The sequence below is a fragment of the Mustela nivalis genome, assembly GCF_964662115.1.
Source record: "Mustela nivalis genome assembly, chromosome: 7".
Classification (NCBI taxonomy): Eukaryota; Metazoa; Chordata; class Mammalia; order Carnivora; family Mustelidae; genus Mustela; species Mustela nivalis.
In genome coordinates this window covers 87,716,138-87,734,560 of record NC_139026.1, presented here as the reverse complement: position 1 = coordinate 87,734,560, position 18,423 = coordinate 87,716,138, and the positions used below count along the sequence as shown (strand labels likewise).

The window sequence follows — 18,423 nt, the reverse complement described above, 5'->3', positions numbered from 1 at the left end:
GTCCTTACTGTGCCTGAATCTATTCAAGTTATCTATGCCCTTCAAATCCCATTCTAAATTAGGGAGCCTCCTTCAGAGAGGAACTCTTGGTTAATCCTAGCCAATTTAAGCACCCCAAGATCCCTCAGCTTTTATGTTCCTTTATTGGACTAATATGATGCGTTAATACATTCTGTGTACACCCACAACAGAAGCTATTTTAATAAAAATGGGCAGAGACTGTGGCTAGGGATCCCTTTGTATTTCTTTAATAACCCCATCAGAACCTGCATTAACGGGCTGGTCACCACCATGCAAATTGTGAAGACCATACGGTATCGAGACAAGGACAAATCGATATTTAATCAAGGACCAATGAGAATGGTACTGAACGGAGTTCTGAGGCCCTGCCGGGGTCTAAGTGGGCTGTTTACTTTTTTTTTCTTTTAAGCACGTGGTTAGTTCAACAGGACAGGTACCCGTCCCCACCAAGATAGCAAGTCGCTGAGAACAAGGTTTTATCTTTCTTCTGCTCAGCCTTACCTCCTCCTGTGAGGAAACGACCAGCCCTACTCTGAAAGCAACGGAGCCTGTTCCCAGCGCCCCGTTTCCCGAATTACTGGGAGGATCTAATCCCGATCCCGAGGAGGAAAAGTGAGGAGGGAGCACTTCAGGCCAAGGAGGCACTGAAGCGTCTTCCCATAGATTTACACCCAACACGTAAGCAGGAAGGCAAATTACAAACACCAACGCTCACAACCACATACACACGTGCACGCCCAGCCCCACAGAAGCTGACGCGCATGCCCGTGGCTCGGCGAGCACCTACTTAGTTTTCTCTGCTATAGATGCCCCTCATTCCACCCCCGCTCGGCCCAGCGCTGCTTCTCCAACCCCCGCACTCGGGAGGTTTACCAACCCGGACCCGACCGGGCCCGAGGAGAGCGTTTCAGTATAGGGGGAGGGGAGGTCCTTCCCACCGGGGAGGAAGCGGCGCTCTCCGGACGGGCGGACTTAGCTCTCCTCCTGGGAACATCTGGCGGGGGGCTGGGAGGGGCGCGCATCCAAGGCGAACGTGGATTGGCTGCACGGAAGGAGGGAGGCGGGGTCCGGGCGAGGGGCGGGGCTCACTGGCCCCTTTAAAGCCTTGACATCAAGAGGCGGCCCCAGCACCCCCCTTCTTCTGCCCCCCGCCCCCGAGCCGCGGCCATGGACCCGGCAGATCCGGCCTGCCCCGGCCCAGCTCAACACCTGATTTCGGTGAGTTCCAGGCCTACTTGGGATTTAAAGGGCGGCGAGTGGAGGGTCTGTAAGCTGTGGGCTGGGGGTGGGCTGCTTGAAGGGTAAGGCTCTTGTGGCAGGCTTGGGTCGGAGGGGGCGGCGCGCCTTCCTGCCCGGACCTCGCTGCCTGTCCTTCCCTCCCGCCTCACTGTCCCCGGCGGGGGTGGTGGGGGGGTCCGGCTGCGACTCTGTTCACCCCCACCCCACCCCCTCCCGCCCCCCGCGCCCTCCTCGCGCACACTCCATGGCCCCGGAAGGGAAACTTTCGGGACAGGGGGATGTTCCGGGGGCCGGTCTCCCTCCCTCTTTGAAAGCACTGACCTTGCCCCATCTGCGCACCCCACCCCACCCGCATCCCACTGTCCGGGTGCCGCTTAGCGGTGCCGGGTTGTTGCGTGGTGGGGGGAATCTGGGGGGTGGTGCGGGGAGGGAGACTCTCCCCAAAGCGCAGGCGCGGAGACGAGCCCTGGGCTCCTCTTCGCCCTCCTTGCAGTCCCGGTGGCCTGGGGCGGTAGGGCGTGGGGAAGATGGGGAGAGGCGGAGAGATCAGGGTCTCTAGGAACAATCCTTCGGTGGCTTTGAGGGGCTGTGAAAAGGAAGGAGGCGGGGGGCCGGCAGACTGAACACTGAAGAGAGGCTGAGGGAGGGAGAAGGGTTGGGCAGGGTGTGGGGCCAGGGCAGCGCCTGCAAAAAAGCCTCTCTGGGTCCTGGCTGCGGTGCCAGAAGAATGCAGAGAATTTATCTGTGCCCGACACTCCCCTGGCCTAGGCCGACTAGAAAAGCGGCTCACCGAACCCCAGCCCCCTTTTCCTTATTCTGGACTCAAGATTCTAGGTCTCCAGCTGTGGCACTGCCCCAGCGGCGCAGAGGTCCCTCACCTCCCACAGGCTTGGTTTTCCAGATTCTCAGCGCTATCCACCCAGCCTGCCAGCTGCGACTTAAATGCTCGTCTTTCTGAGGAACCAGGGGTCTTAGACTGATGGGTTCCTGGCTGTAAAGGCAAATCCCTCTTATTTCCCTCCCAACCGCTCTCTCCCTCCCCTCGGGTCCTCCTGCCTAAGCACAATTGTTGGCCAGAGGTAGTGGCTGGAGGCAGATATACCTGGGACAGGGATATTGGGAGACAGTAGAGAGGAAGTCAATGTCTAACCGTTCTATGGTCTGTACTTAATGGGGAAAATGAACCCAGCCCAGCTGCCTTGTTGCGGACCCTGTCTTGCAAGACCCCTTGTCTTTCAGGAAGGGAGACACAAAATTCACTACTCATATGGGTTCCCTGTCTTTCTAGGAACAGCCTAGTTTAGTGGGTTTCTTGCTTCAGAGAAACATGTGTGTTCCTGTCTGGGAATATAGTTGCACATAGTTCAACTTTGTTTTCAAAGTCCGTGGTCTGTGCATGAGGTGGCTCAGGCCCTCCTGCATCTTTCTTAAGCTTTGGTCTCTGGAACAGAGTGGGAACCTGGAGAGGCAGATGGCCTGGGTTGCAGGGAAGAAGGTTGTTCCACAATATGCAGAGGACCAGGCTCCTGTCCCTGTGGACTGGGAGTCAGAAGCCCTGGTCCCTGCTCTTCCCAGCTTGCTGTGTGACTTTGACCCAGACAGCCCGCCTCTCTGGGGCTCTTTTCCCTCATCTGTAAAATTCAGCTGTTGTACTGGAAAGCTCTCACATTCCCTTTCACTTTTTGACATTGTGTGGTTCCACTGATAAGTGAATCTGAAAGGGAGAAAGGTCCCCTGGCTGGGTGACTTAGTTTGAGGAGGTAGGTGTTGGCTGATGTAGTTTGAAATCACAGTAACTTAGTGCTAGAATCTTGGGTGGAGGGTTGCAGACTCCTTTATTCTGCCTAAGAATAGCCATTGTCTTGCTCACCCCTGGTGGTTTGGGGTATGAACTCTTGCTGGCTGGGGTTTGGCCCACCCATCAAGGTCTCTGCTGAGATATCCTGGCAGGCCAGTCTTTGAGTTGGGCCTTTGGGGAGGAGTTGAGAGAAGGGTAGGCAGCCAAGGGCCAGCCGGGTAAGCAGATTCCCAGGAGACAGTTTGCATCTCAGCTGTTGGGACTTGTTTTAGGATCTGAGCCAGGGAACACAGTACACTCATCCACCCTCTTATGAGAAGAGGATGAGAGCCCCATTGTCGCTGGCCATCTCCCTCTCTGGCCCTACTCACCTCACCTATGCACTCCCACCCTCCCGTGCCTAGGCAGTGGGCTTAAGGAGTTTTCCCTGCTAGCCTCACCCAGCCCAGCCAGGCTTCGGGGCCTTTCCTCGGCAGCCTGACAGCAGGGAAAGACTGCCCCAGCCCCACCTTTCCCAGCCTCCTTCCCTCCTGGGGCTATGGTTTCTCGGGAGTCAGGCTCTCCAGGTTGGGACTTGCTCTCTAGCCCAGGAGCCAAAGGCCTTCACGTTTTCCTTGTTTGTTTTCATCCTTGATCTCCCAGGTGCCAAGAGGGATGTTCCAGGAGCTGGTGGTTAGAGAGGCTGTGGGATTGGTTGGATGTGGGACACACTGTCTGTATTCCTTTTCCCTTTGCTAGCTCTCCCGGGCCTGGGGACCCCTCTTCCCCGGGCCCTGCTGTCCATGGACTGAAGCTGCCACAAAAGGTATTTAGGTTAGACTCCAAGGAAACCTTCCTCACTGCGAGGAGCCCCTGGAATGGAAAATGGAAGCTCCCAGGGAGGTCAGTTTCCCAGAAAGTGGTTAATGGTGGAGTCCCTGTCAGAGTGAAGGATGCGGCTGTTGCTAGGCAGAGGCTGCTGTTTCCTCTTGGGGTGTGGCTCCGAGGCTGGCCAGCCAGAGGCCCCGTTAGAAGCAGAAGGAGAAAGGACCCTTGCCCAGTAGCTGAAGAGGGCCCTGGCCCCATCGGCTCTGGGTCACCAGAACTGCATCTCTCAGAACACACACCACTTCTCACCCTGCTTCTTCTCCCAGCTCCTCCCCTGGTTCACCACCAGCACCACAGCCTGCTTTTGAAAATCCTCACCCGAACCTGGCAGGCTCCTGCAGCCCCAGTCTGGCTGCACTAATGGACTGATTGGATTTTTCTATACTTGGAGTTTGGGATTTCTGATTGAACATGCAAATTTATGTAAATCAACCTGGGATCTGCCACCACATCAAAACAACATTAGAGTCATAGGCTGGAAGGAATCCTAGAGACATCTAGTCCAACGCCCTCGTGTTAAAAATGGGGAAACTAGAGTCCAGAGGGGGAAGTGATTCATACAATGATGAGTGTCAGTGGCAGGGCTCCTGACCCTGGGCTAGTGTGTTGCATGATCCCACTCAGCCTTAATTTTTCGGGCGTGAAGTGCTTGGCTGAATTAAAGCAGAAAGGGCAGTTCTGGAACCTGAGATTGTGGAGAGCTGGACCCTTGGAGGGTCAGGTGTCATCTCAGGGCCTCCCCAGGGGCTCTGGTCAGATCTGCCATGCTGAGGAAAAATAACTTCAGATCCCTTCGAACAACACCCTTGTTTTTCCCCAGGCCCTGCCCTGGAAGGTAGGAAGACAAGGTCGTTGGTTTGTGCCTCCCTTGGTCCTTGTGGTTTTCCCAGAGCTGAGACTGGGTCTGTTCCAGCATCTCTCACAGTACCAGGGACACAGTAGGCTGGGATGGCTCCGCACAGGCACACGTCTCTGGCTTTCCCCTCCCATCCGAGTGTGAGTCTCCACTGCTTCCCTCCATGGTTACGGTGGGAATAGATCTTAGGCTTCTGTGACTTTTTGCCTCCCCTCCCCTGCTCTTGCTATAAGAAGGATCTCATTATTCTGAGGTTGGTGTCAAAGTTGGAAGGGGGCTGCAGAGATGGGCTCGGGTCCCTAGAAAGTAGTCTCCCCACTTCTTGACAAGTCTTTGATCGGATCCACACACCCCCCCACCCGCCGCCAGCTGCAAGATGCCCCCTGTTCGCGCTTCACAGACGGCAGCGCCTGCGGCATGGGCCCGTTGGGAGGGCTGAGTCCTCACTTACCCCACAGTGCCCTCAAGCGTTGCAGTGACGGCAGAGATGCCTAAAGCAGCTGTTGGCCTGCCTTGCCATGCTTTGGCAGGTTGAGCGTGTGGGCTCAAGATCAGAGGCCCCAACTCCCAAGCCAAGGCCACCACCCCAAGCCCTGCTGCTGCTGAGGTAGGGGGCTTGGGACACATCTGGGGGTCTTCCTCACCTTCCTCACCTTCATCCTAAACCCAGACCCTGCTGACTCTGGAGGGAGAGCCTCCCCCACGCCGTCTTCCCAAAACACAGCAAATAAGAAGCCAGCTCCTCAGTTCCTCACTGCCCAGCGGCCCTCAGTTCCTATAGCCTTAGTTGCGTGTAAGGGGAAGTCTTTCCTGCGCCTCAGTTTCCCAGTCTGTGTGGATGGATTAATGACACCTCATCACTGGGGTGTGGCACCTGCTCGGTTTTCCCAGCTCTGGGAGCTACATGGATGAAAGAGGCCCGAGGAGGCCAGGCTGTTATTAAGGTGAATTATCACTGCTGTTATTACTGATTTCTAAAAGTCGAGCAGCCACTGAGGAGAGCCCAGGCAGGCACAGCTCCCTGGACCCTTATGGCGGTCCTTCAGCTCTGGGAGATCTCCAGTACTCACTAGGCTTTTTAAAATATCTCTGTCTCTATCTAGAGAGATATTTTAAAAGGAGAGATGACCCCATTCTGCTTCTCACACTGATGCCCGCAAGGCTGGAGCGGTGGTGGGTGCTGCCGGGGTGCTGGTCCGCGGTTCTCATTCTCACACAGGGCTTGAAATGGTCCCTCTCCACTGACCCTCTGGGTAGAAGAATGATGAGGTTTTTCCTCGATGGGACTGTGAGGGGCCCCAGAACTCCGGGGGTGTGGCCCTAGGGTTCTCAGCAGTCATTGTTCCTATGGGCTGATTCATTTCACCCCCGGCTGGCTTGATGTGGGGGCTGTAATTGGTCCTTTTGTGTGAGGATCTGTTGAGACACCCCCAGAACCTGCCTGCAGCAGCTGCAGCAACCTCCTGGTGTCCTTTACCCCAACTTCCTCCCACCTGCCCCAAAGTCTCCCCTTGCCCAACCACCCACCTCTGCCCCAGCCCTTTGGGATCTAGAATGAACTCAGCTCTTACCCAGGTGGAAGGGGCCCTGACCAGCTTCCAGACAGTCTTGGTGCTCCCTTGCCTCACCACAGGCTGGGGGTGGCAGGACCTCTCTCCTAGCCCACGGGGAGAAGGAGTGAAGACCCGTGTCCTCTGGCCAGAGTCCCCATGCTCATCTAGCCAGACCTCCTCACTTCTCCCTTGTCCCAAGGGCCTGTTCCCTACTTCCTACTAAGAGAGGAGAGTAGATCACCCCAGCTGGGAGGGGCTTTAGAAATCACCTAGGCAGGTGGTGGTTCCTTGTAACTTTTTTTTTTTTCAAGTTTTTTTTTTTTTTTTTTTTTAAGATTTATTTATTTGACAGAGAGAAATCACAATAGACAGAGAGGCAGCCAGAGAGAGAGAGAGAGGGAAGCAAGCTCCCTGCTGAGCAGAGAGCTCGATGCGGGACCCGATCCCAGGACCCCGAGATCATGACCTGAGCCGAAGGCAGCGGCTCAATCCACTGAGCCACCCAGGCGCCCCTTTTTTTTCAAGTTTTATATTTTATTTTTTCACTAGACTTTTTAAGAAATATAGTCCAAAAATTAAACTGATACAGAAAAGTCTGTGTTGAAAAAGTGTGCTCCCACTTCCACCCTCTTTTCCCTCTGCAGATAGTCACTTACCAGTTTCTCACCTATCCCTCAAGAATGTTCAGTGGGTTAAAGCCTCTGCCTTCGGCTCAGGTCGTGATCTCAGGGTCCTGGGATCGAGCCCCGTGTCGGGCTCTCTGCTCAGCAGGGAGCCTGCTTCCTCCTCTCTCTGCCTGCCTCTCTGCCTGCTTGTGATCTCTGTCTGTCAAATAAATAAAGCTTTAAAAAAAAAAAAAAAAAGAATGTCTTTACACAAAACAAATATAAATGCCTACTCCTATTCGTCTCCCTTATCCAAAAGATAGCAGATAGCATACACTGTCTTTTCTCTCTTACCTGTTGGCAGTATCTGGGTGGGCATGGATTTCTCCCACCACCTCTCAATTCTCTGGTTTCTGATCTTTACTGCCCAGCCCAGGGTCACCCAGTGACCCCAGGCCATGAGCAAGGATTGTTCACCTTCGTACTCTAAACTTCATTCAGGTGCCAAGGTTTAGGCCAAAATCAGCCTCTGAGGCATTCTCAGCAGTCATTGTGTGCAAGGTGTTGTGCTAGACTCTGGGGGTACAGTGGTGATCCCCAAAGGCTACCATAATCAAATATTTCAGCAGTTACAGAGCCACGGCTATCATGCAGCCTACATAGAAAGGGTATATGCTGTAAGAGCAAGTAATCCGAGGCCCTGGGCCGCCTTGGGGTGTGCGGGAGTGTGCAGGTACTGTGGGGAGGCATGTGGCATGGCACAGCAGGAAGCCAGGGAAGGGGTGGGTAGGGCAGGAGGCTGCGGCCAGGCCTGTAAGTATAGTGCCATGTGACCTGGAAAGCTGGGTTTTTCAACTTGACTTCTGTGACTTCTCTTCTCCCCCATCTCCCAGTCTGTAGGATGTCCTAGGCCCTTTGAGTTTTATTATGTCCAAGACAAGAGACCCCTTCCTCTGCCACATGGTGCTGCTGATGCCTCCTCCCCACCCCCACCCCACTGCCTTCTCTCCCCGCTCAGGGCCTGCAGGCTCCTGAAGCCAGAGCCTTCCTTTCCCCTGTCCGCCGAAGGGAAGTTGGGGGGTGTTTGCTTCTAACTTCCTCTCTAGACGGCACCTCACTTCCTGTCCCTGGGCCCAGAAAAAGGCTAAAAGCTTATGAGTTTGCTGATCCTTCCTCTGCCTACTACCCACCCCCACCCCCCGCTTTCCTGGGAAGCCAATGGGTCCTATAGGAGGAAGACACAATCAAAACCAAGGGTTTCTTGGGGCACCTGGGTGGCTCAGTTGGTTAAGTGTCTGCCTTCAGCTCAGGTCATGATCTTGGGGTCCTGGGATCGAGTCCAGTATCAGGCTCTCTGCTCAGCAGGGAGTCTGATTGTCCCTTGGCTCCTCCCCACACTTGTTCTGTCTCTCTTTCAAATAAATAAAATCTTAAAAGCAACCAAAAAACAAAAACAAAGACCTCTCCCTAAAAGCCCTGCTGAGCTCCTCGTCTTCAACCCCCTACCCCACACGAGGGGATCTGTCTTCACAGCTGCAGTCCCTTTCCAGACATGATCTCATCCTTCTGTGCCCTGCAAGAAAAGTTAGAGCGAGTTCACCCCACTTTACAGATAGGAAAACTGAGTCCCAGATGGGTTCTAATCACTAGTCCCTAGTTCTAGTCACTAGTCACTCAGAGGCCACGCCAGAACCAGAATCCAGGAAGCCTCACTCCCACTTGTGGGCACAAGTAAGAGCAAAGTCCAGTTAGGGCTTTGTGGGTGAGCCAGAGCTACTCTCTGTTCCCAGAGAAAGCTGCTTGCTTTCTGCCAGAGCTCACAGACGAGGTCATCTCCACGCTCTGGCCACATGGCACCCACTGAGTCAACACCGAAGCTGCCTGGACTTGGAAGGCACTTGGCTGGCCAGAGCCTATTCTCTTTGAAGAAAGAGGCCAGGATAGGAACCTGGGGGAGTGAGTACAGGGGGCCAAGCTTGGGGGCTGGGTCGGCATAGCCAGCAGGTGCAGCCCAAGAGCCCGCTGGCCGTGTGGCCTCCCAGGCCCTCTTCCTCTTGGATCTGAGAGCAGAGAGCTGACGTTCCAGTAGTCAACTCAGCAGTCACCTCCATGATTGCCTCTCTGCATCAGCTCTTCCTGTGGGATCCAGCACATTTCTCTGGTTACACCCCGGGTGTTGAAAATATGCTGACTCTGCTGTTGGGTCGGGAGATAGGAGAGGAGTTAGTAACTGGCATGGGCCAGAGGGCCGGGAAACACTCACCTTCAGATGCCCTTGAGTCCAGCTGCACTGAGTCACTGTGTTTCCGTCCAGACCCACAGATTTCTGCCTCCTTCTGTTTCTGCCTTCCTTTTGCCTGGAATGTTCCCCTTTGCCTTTCCCTTGTACTTAAACCCCACCGGTCTATAAGTGTGCACTGATGCCTTATGTTCTGAAAAATGGTTGTAGCTGCAGCTTAATGTTTTCTCTCCTGATTTTTAAAGTTCTCCAGATGACCTCTCTTGGGCCATGTCCTCTGCTGTACAGCTGTGACCCACATGTATTATGTCCCCTACTAGACTGAACACCCCAAGAAGTCAGAAATGCTGACCCAGCTCTGAATTGCCCCCAAGTCCCCAGCCTCATGCCTCCTTCTGAGTGATCTGTTTGGAAGTATCTGCAGAAGGAACAGATTAGTCCCATTTGCCAGAGGGAGTCGCTGAGGCCTGGGAGTGGATTGAGGGCTCGGAGAAGGTCTTATCAACGTTAGGGACAAAGCTGAAAATGTCCCTTGCTCACCTCTCCTCGTGGTTGGTCCTCTGGGTCCTCAGAGCCATTTGGACGGGGACAGTTGGGGGTCTTTAAGAGAAGCTGAGGAGCCCATCGTCCCTTCTTTCTGGTCTTACTCTGTCCGGAAGAAAAGGAGGTGACCAGGGTTGGGGTTTCACTGGCAGAAAGTGTGGGGGAGCACAGAAATGCAGGCAGGGCTCCTCCTCCGGGAACTCCCCTTCTAACAGCACGGGAAGTCCCCTCGTCTTCATGGGAGAGGACTAGAGAACAGGACACGTGATGGTTGGAGACACCGCTCCTGCGGAAGGCGCCTCAAGAAGCCGCAGTCAGTGTGGACCGAGTCCATTCAGGACAGCTTTGTGGGGGAATTTCTCTGGGGCCGGGGCTGGGCTTCCACGCTGTGTCGAGGATTTTGGTCTGTCCCCAAAGCAATCAGAGGTCATGGGAAGGTTTGAGGCAGTAGGGACACAATCAGAGGTACAGTTTTAGAAAGAGGATTGCTCTGGTGGAGCTCCTTGGAAAAGTGATTATGGCAGGGAAAATATAAGATTAGTCTGGAATATCTTATGATGCCAGGAAGCAAGCAGATGTTCAAAAGTAAATACAGTTTTTTAAGATATTATTTATTTATTTAAGACAGAAAGAGCAGGCACGTGGGGGTGGGAAGGGGAGAGGCAGAGAGAGAGGAAGCCAGATGTGGGATCATGACCTGAACCAAAGGGGGACGCCCAACCAACTGAGCCACCCAGGTGCCCGGTAAATAACTTTTTTTAAATGGAGGCATGTGGAAAGAGGAGGAACCGACCAGAGAGAGTTCTTAATGATCAAAGCTGGAATTTAAGCAATGAAATAAGTGATGATAATATTGGATTCTAATCCAATGAATAAAATATTTATGAGTTCATGCTAATATAAATATGTAACTAAGTAAATCAGAGGCAGAGAAGGGACTTCCTTTTTTTTTTTTTTTTTTTTAAGATTTTATTTATTTATTTGACAGAGAGAGAGCACACAAGTAGGGAGATTTAGAGAAGCAGGATCCTGGCTGAGCAGGAGCCTGACATGGGGCTCAGTCCATCATGACCCAAGCTAAAGGCAGGTGCCCAGCCAACTGAGCCATCCAGGCACCCTAGGGACAGCTCTTCCTTACAGAAAATTTCTAGTTAATAAATGTATAAGGAATAATGGAAGTCAAAAATTATCATTAGAACACTGCGATAATTGCTGTAAGCAAGACCTACTAGTGAATCCTAAAATTAGTGGGTGAAAATTGAAGCAGAAACAGGGTATTTGCATGGTCACCAAGTATTGCCCCCCAAACTGGTTACTAATTACAAAAGGAAAAATAGTAATTTTATAACAGATAAGCCCACTAGATACCACCCAAGTACCTGCTCAAGGTTAATCTCATCAGTCCTAAGACATCTCAACTTTATACCCCCTGATACAATGCACTGAGAAGGGCACATCACCTCTGCGGTATTCTTTCTCAAAAATTAATAACTTCAGTCTCACTGGAAAAAAAACACAGAACAAATCCCAATAAGAAAACACTGTCCAAAATACTGACCTGATCAGTTCCCTTCCAAAATGTCAAGGTCATGAAAGACTACTGAGGAACTATCATGAACCATAGGAGAATAAGGAGATTTGGTGATTAAGCACAATGTAGGATCCTGGATTAGATGTTGGAATAGAACATCAGTGAAAAGGACATCAGTGGAAAAACCGGGAAGATCCAAATAAAGTCTGTGGTTCCGGGTTTTGTTTTTGTTTTTGTTTTGTTTTGTTTTTTTAGTTGTTCTTCTGAAGAAGGTTGTAGGACAGTGAGAACATTGCTGTGTCTGTGTTTTTTAGAGTTGTGTATGTGTATACACAACCATACAAAACCAAAGTTTTAAAATACACACACATATACATAGAAGTAGAGATGCAAGATGGCTGGAGGGGGAAAGCATCATAGACCAGGCAAAAGTCATCTAGGAGAAGGTGGTCACCATCAAGAAAGTGAAAGACAAGTTATGGAATAGGAGAAAATATTTGCAAGTCATATATCTTATTATAAGAGACTGTATTCAAAATATATAAAAAATCCTTATAAGTTGATTTAAAAAAAAAACAATAAACAGATAAAAAATGGGCAAAAGATCTAAATAGACATTCCTCCAGGGAAGGTATACAAATAAATGGCCATTAAGCACATGAAGAGATGCTCAACATCCTTAATTAGGGAAATATAAACTATTTCCTTCATGAGGGATCACTTCACACTCAGGTGACTAGAATTTGAGAATCAGACAGTAACCAGTGCTGAGGCCATGGAGAAATGGAAACCCTCATACACTGTTGGAGAAATGGAAACCTCATACACGATGCCTTCCCTTTGAAAAACAATGTGGCAGTTCCTCCAAAAGGTAAACCTAAACTTACCATGTGATCCAGCAAGTCCCCTCCTGAGTATACACACCCAAGAGAAGTGAAAATTGCATCCACACAAAAACTTGCACACGAATGCTCACAGCAGCACTACTCCTGAGATCCAAAACGTGGAAGCACGTCCATCAACAGATGAAGAGATAAAGACCTGATGGCACATCAATTATTCGTCAGAATATTATTGGGCCAACGAAAGGAACGTAGTGCTGATCCACGCATCAGCATGGCTGAGCCTTGCAGACATGAGGCAAGTGACAGAAGCCAGTCACGAAGACCGCCTGTTTGAGTCCATTCATCTGAGGTGTCCAGAAGAGGGAAATCTATAGACAGAAAACAGATTAGTTCAGGGGGTGAGGGGGTGCTAATTAAAGGGTAATGAAAATATTCTACAGTTGTCACGATGGCCTAGATCTGTGACTGCACCATGAGCCACTGGATTGCACACTTTAAACGGATGAGTCATAGGGGATGTGAACTGTGTCTCGAAGCTTTAAAAAAAAGTCCAGGAGGAAGTGGCCACCAGGGGCACTTGTGCCTGAGAAGGCGATGGGGGTGGGAAAATCTTGTTTGGGTTGAGCATTGAGGCAGTTAACTGCTGATGTTGGACTGAGTCGAGGAAGGAGTGAGAAGTGAGGCTGGGTGTTTTGTTTGGTTTGGTTCTAGAAGTTTGAATTGGAAGGGCAGAAGAGGGCACTGTCTGGGGAAATGTCAGGGGGAAATTATTTTGTAGATGAAAGACACTTGAGAAGCTTTAACGGCGGATGGGAAAGGTCCCTTGAGGAGGTAAATACTGAAGACCTAAGTGGGGATGGGCCAGGGCAGGAAGGATTGGCCTTGCCTGGGAAGGCGGCAGCTGGTCTGCTGTACCTGGAGGAGATGGGGAGAGGGGAGGTACAAGGGTTCTGATGGGGCTGGGAGGACAGTGGCAGATTTTAGGGGTTTTCCCTCTGCTGGCTTTAATCCCCTGGGGAAAGGAGGGCAGGCAATGGAGGAAAGCGGAGTGGGTGTGAAGCAGCCCTTAGAGGATAAGAGTGCAACTCTAACAGTTAACCTCGGTGGGAGTGCCAGGCCGTGCTGATGAGCTGGTTGTGGTGGCTTTCCTTCGGTGAGGACAGAATAAGAAACAGTGTGAGCAAAAGCCTAAAGACAGAAGTGAGTGTCAAACCCCATCCTGTTCTATCCTCAACCTCTAGACTCTATGGAAAAAAGCATTGACCTAGAAGGCTCAAGTCAGGGAATCCCAGGGATCTTCTAGAATTGTACCATCCAGGACAGTAACCACAAACTGCATGTGGTTGTTTAAACTTAAAGTTCATTTCCTCAGTTGATCTAGCTTCATTTCTTTTTTTTTTTTCTTCTTCTTCTTCTTCTTTTTTTTTTTTTTTTTTTTTTTTAGATTTTATTTATTTATTTGAGAGAGAAAACATGTGAGAGCATGAGTGTGAAAGCGGGAAAGAGGGAGAGGGAGAAGTGGGCTCCCTGCTGAGCGGGAACTCAGTCCCAGGTTCCTGGGATCATGACCTGAGCTGAAGGCAGACTGGAACCAACTGAGCCACCTAGGCACCCTGAACTAGCTTCATTTCAAGGGCTCAATAGCCACATGTAGCTAATGGCTACCATATTAGATGGCACAGAATAAATGTTGCATCATCACAGAAAAGTTCTACCGGACAACACTTCTAGAAAAGTGATTCTCAAACTATTTTGGCCTGAGGACCCTCCAACCTCTTAAAAATTGAGGAACCCCAAAGAACTTTGGTTTATATATGTTATACCTTTTGACATGTACTGTCATATAAATTAGAACTCAGAGTTTTAAACATTTAATTAACTAAGATAATAAATCCATTATATGTTAACATTTTTATGAAAAGTAACTATGTATTTTCCAGGACAAAAAAAAAAAAAACAAAACTGAAAAGAATGGCATATATGTTCTTGCATTTATGTCATGTCTGACTTAATAAAAGGCAGCTGGATTCTCATATCTGCTTCTATATTCAGTCTGTTGTGATATCACATATCATGTGGTCTCTGGAAAATGCCACTGTATACTCATGAGAGAATGAGAGTTAAAAAAGCAAATCATGTCTTAGTAGTAGTATGAAAATAGTTTCAACTCTGTGAATTCCTTGGAAGAACGTCAGGGTCCCTGGACCATATTTTGAGAACCAGTGTTCTAGAACAGCTTCCATTTGGCCCAAAGGAACTTGTCCCTGAGAGACTGAGTGATTTGCCTGAAGCAACACAGGAAGTAAATTGCAGTGTTGGGACCAGACTCTCCGGCTGCTTGCTGGCTAGAATGAGCCCAGCTAGGCTTTGGTCAGTGGGGACTTGGCTACGCTCAGTGTCTGTGTTCTGAGCGCCTTCCCTCTCCCCACGTCCAGCAGCTGCTTTTTTTGTTGTTGGGTTATGCTGTGGGCCGGGAGCGAGGAGGTAAGGGGTGTTGGGGCTCAACAGGACTGCCCTTCCTCCTGCCTGCCTGGGCGGGCTGGGGGACTGATCCTACTGTGGATCAGAAAGAACCTACGCAAGGGATGGAGGTTCTTGCAGTGCTTGTGAATAGGAAGCTGGACAGGGCTGCAGAGGCCCCTTCCCCATGGACACATGCTTCTCAGTGGGGCTATTGTGTCCTGGGGCCAGTTGTCAGGAGGAGGGAAGGAAATTCTTGTCTGTCCTCTTTCCCTGTGTGGGGAGGAGACCAGCTGGAATTCTTCAGGCTCAAGGATGCTCTGGGCTGGGATTAAGGTGGCTACTTTGAGGCCAGGAATGCCCTGGGGCAGCAGTCCCTGTGCTCCCTCCCCACACCCACGGCAGCCCCGGGCTGATATGTCTGGAAAGGAGTGTTTGCTCTGGGTTCAGAAGTCGCTGTTTACAAGTGGACTCTTGGGTGTGACGGGGATTCCAGAAAGCAGCTGGGGGATGGGGGGAGCAGGGGGGAAACGGTTGTTGTTACGGATGATTCTGCTATTAAAGCGAGCTTCTCCATCTCTGCCTTCCCACAGCTGCCCACCCTCCCCCACCTCCTGGTCCCTGGCTTCTGTCCCTAGAGGACTCTGGGGGGAACAGCTGGTGAGTGAGGGGCTCATCAGGGCCCAGAGTCCTTGGCTAAGGGCCGGGATGAGGGAGCAAGGGAGTGAGGAAGACAGGCTTGCTGCCACCTCTCTAGTCCCTTCCTTCTAGGCCTGGGCCCAGAGTTCAGCGAGGGGTCTTGGCTTCTCCCTGGCTAGGCAGAGGGTGGGCGCTGCAGATCTTACTCCTTTGCTTTGACCGATGGAAAGGCCGGGGCAGTCAGCTGTCTTTGGGGCCCTGTGACTGCCTGGGCTGAAGAGACCAAGTCACCAGATTCATTCAGCGATCAGGCTGAGCCAGCCATGTCCCCCGGTTACCCAGAGCCCTCTGAGCAGCTGCTCCCCCTTCCCTGTCCCTGGTTGCTGCCAACAGCCCCCCACCCCCACTGAAGGAGGGCCCAGGAGGCTCTGGTCTTCCTCCCTTCCTCTCCCTCCCTCTCCTCGGCACTGAGGTCACCTCCCTCTGAATCAGGCCTTTGTGGGGGGCGGGGCTGCCTGTTGGCAGTTCTGGCGGGAGAAGCCTCCAGTTCAAGCTGCAGCTCCATCTCTACCCAACGTGGCCCACATCATGTGTTCCAGACCCAACATCCAACATCCAGGCACGTCGTGGGACCACGGGAGGAATGTGTGAAGCCAGGGCCATCCTGAAGAACCCAGGTTGGGGGTTTTCCAGGCTCGGGGTGGGGCTGAGTCCAGAAGCTGTGAGTAGGAGCTGTGGGGCCTGAGGGAGAGGGGGGTGTGCAGCCCCCGGGAGAGGGACCCCACTGACTCCCGGCAGGGATAGCTGTTGGGGAACAAACGTGGGTTGGTTTTTCCCCCATGAGATTTAGGCCAAAAACCCAGATGGTGATAGGCCAGATTCTTGACTGGGCTCAGACTGGATGCTGAGGTGGTAGTAGCTTTTTAGATATTCTAGAAGAGAGAGAAGCTGTAGGAAGTGTTCCTTCCACCATAGAAATCTTGAACTCTGACTGTTGTCCTGCTCATAGCCTGCCCTGCTCTGGGCACCAAGTTTAAATGCAGGCCTCTTCCCTGTGACTCAAGCAGTCTGGGCTGCCGGCTTCCTGGCCCTCTGCTTGTGACCTTGCAGATGGAGAGAAGGCCGCTCTGTCCCGGGTTGGCCAGACCACCTCAACTGAGGGCAGAAAGCCTCTCCCTAAAGTGAGGTTGAGTCACAGCCTGTCTTCATTTCCGGAGCCTCTCTGAAGCCCAGCTGGGGAGGCAGAGACCATTCCATGTGACAGAGCGGCTGCTTTGGGGTGACTTATCACCTGGAGGGTCTCTTCCAGGTCACAGCGGGGCTCTGGCCTCCCCACCCTGGGATCCACAGAAACTAGATGGATAGAGTGATGGCAGTCAGCTCTGGGGCCCGGGGTGGGGCCAGGGGTTGCCTATCGGGTCCCCACCGTCCTCGACCACAGACATCATCCATAGCCAATCCGCACGATCTGGGCCTCCTGGAGGCGTTTTTATTTTTGTTTCTTAAGGAAAAGATATTCTCCCAAAGCATCTTCGCCCGTAGTTTGGTTTTTGCTATCACTGTTGGGAACTCCAAGACATGGGCTTTTCCCCAGTTTTTTCTTCCTCCCTTTCTGGCCCTGGACACGGCGTGTTCACCCCCGCTGCTTTCCTTCACCCTCCTGGGTCTGTCTCTCCTATCCCCCGCTACCCCGTGGAGCTATCCACAAGGGAGAAAGGGTGAGGGGATTGAGGGGAAAGATAGGGCACACCGGGGGCACTGGGAGCCTCTAACGAGAGGAGGAGAAGGGCGTGCTGGGGTGCTGGGGTGGGGTTTAACTCTAGTGGTGGAGGTAACCCGAGGCCTTTTTTGGTTTTAACCCCTATTTATGTATGTGGGAAGGAGGATATTTCCTGAATTTTTTTCATTTTTTTCCAAGCCCGTCCATTTCTAAAAATACCAAACACGATAATGTCATGAGCAAATGAAGTTATACTCAATACATTTTTCATGATGTTAAAATAACAAAGGACTTGAGATTGTTGTAGAGTGTTTTAAAAATAAGTATTCTAAGTTTTTTCCTGCAGTTTTCAGAAGGCCACTGCCCGCTGTCCTCCATACACGGGCACATAGTCTCTCTCACTGGGAAAGAAGGTTCTCTCCTTTTGCAATCATCCCTTTCTCCCTCTGGGGTGAAGGCTTGGTGAGCAGCTGGTCGGGGGACAGGTTGAGGAGGAGGGAGCCCCTGAGCGCGGGGTTAGTGGGTGTCACAGTCAGGTCTGCAGGGTGCCCCCACTGCCCAGACCCTACAGGGAGGAGCCTGGGCCTCGGGGTTCCTTACAGATAAACATCCAGCAGGGGCAGGGAACAAGGCAGGACTTCACATCATACCCCTGTCGGGATAGGCTCGTGAAAAGTCCCCATTTGTAGAGTTCATATAAGCCCTCTACACAGACGATCTTAGTTCATTCTCCAACATCCGTTTGGGCTAAGTATTCTTAGGCCCCTTTTCTAGGTGAAGAAACAGATTTTGGAGAGTCGGGATTCTCATCCAGATCTGTCTTGTTGGCTTAGCTCCGGGAGCCCGGAGACTCCAAGGAGCTTATCAAAGGTCAGGAGCTTACAGTGCAACTTACATGTGTACAGAGAGGCCCGGCTAGGGAGGGGGAAAGGGAGGCGGGCCAGGGGGGCTTCGTGAAACAGCCGTGTGTCTCAGGTAGCCTCCTTCACCTGCGGGCACCACCCCCTCACCCCGGACGGTGCCTCCCCTCGTAAAGTTAGGATTGGGGGCAGTAGTGTCTGAGAAAGTGCCAACACGCTGCTTGGCACACAGGATACACTCCATTGGGAGCATAATTTCCTGCTCTTTGGTTTCCTTAGTTCTGATATAGGTGTTGCCGAGAGCATGGCGTCCCCTTTGTGGTTGTGAGGATTAAAGAAGCCAATGTGTGTTGCCAAAGGGCCATAAAGCCTCATGTGTTGCTGTTCATCCCTCTTTGGTATCTGAATGATGTCCAGCTGACAGCTGGCCCTTTCCACTGGCTCTTTTCTCAGCCTGCAGTGCTCTTCCTGCTCCAGGATTTCATCTGGATGTCCCTGAGCTCTCTGTTTTGGTGTCACCTCTCGGTGCCTTATTGGGACCTGACGTATGTCCATTGGCTTCTCTGTGCATTATTTGCCCCCGCCCCCAGTAGAATGGAAGCTTCATAGAGGCAGGGCTTTCTCTGGCTTGTTGATCCCCAAGACCC

General features: G+C 51.8%; 1 protein-coding gene across 10 annotated transcripts in view; it reads left to right on the top strand.

Moving 5' to 3' along the window:
• The first annotated feature begins 782 nt into the window (after positions 1-782).
• The window catches only part of NCKAP5L (NCK associated protein 5 like), a 31,059-nt gene continuing 13,418 nt past the window's right edge, over positions 783-18,423 (top strand). For 2 of the 10 annotated variants that reach the window (XM_082741224.1, XM_082741229.1), the window contains exons 1-2: positions 1,109-1,239; positions 15,796-15,873. In XM_082741224.1, the coding sequence (XP_082597350.1) occupies positions 15,840-15,873 (34 nt within the window). In that variant the 5' untranslated portion in view covers positions 1,109-1,239; positions 15,796-15,839. Of the gene's footprint in view, positions 1,240-15,150; positions 15,218-15,795; positions 15,874-18,423 lie in introns of those variants that run through there. The other 8 variants (XM_082741231.1, XM_082741233.1, XM_082741226.1 and 5 more) reach the window with 6 other exon arrangements.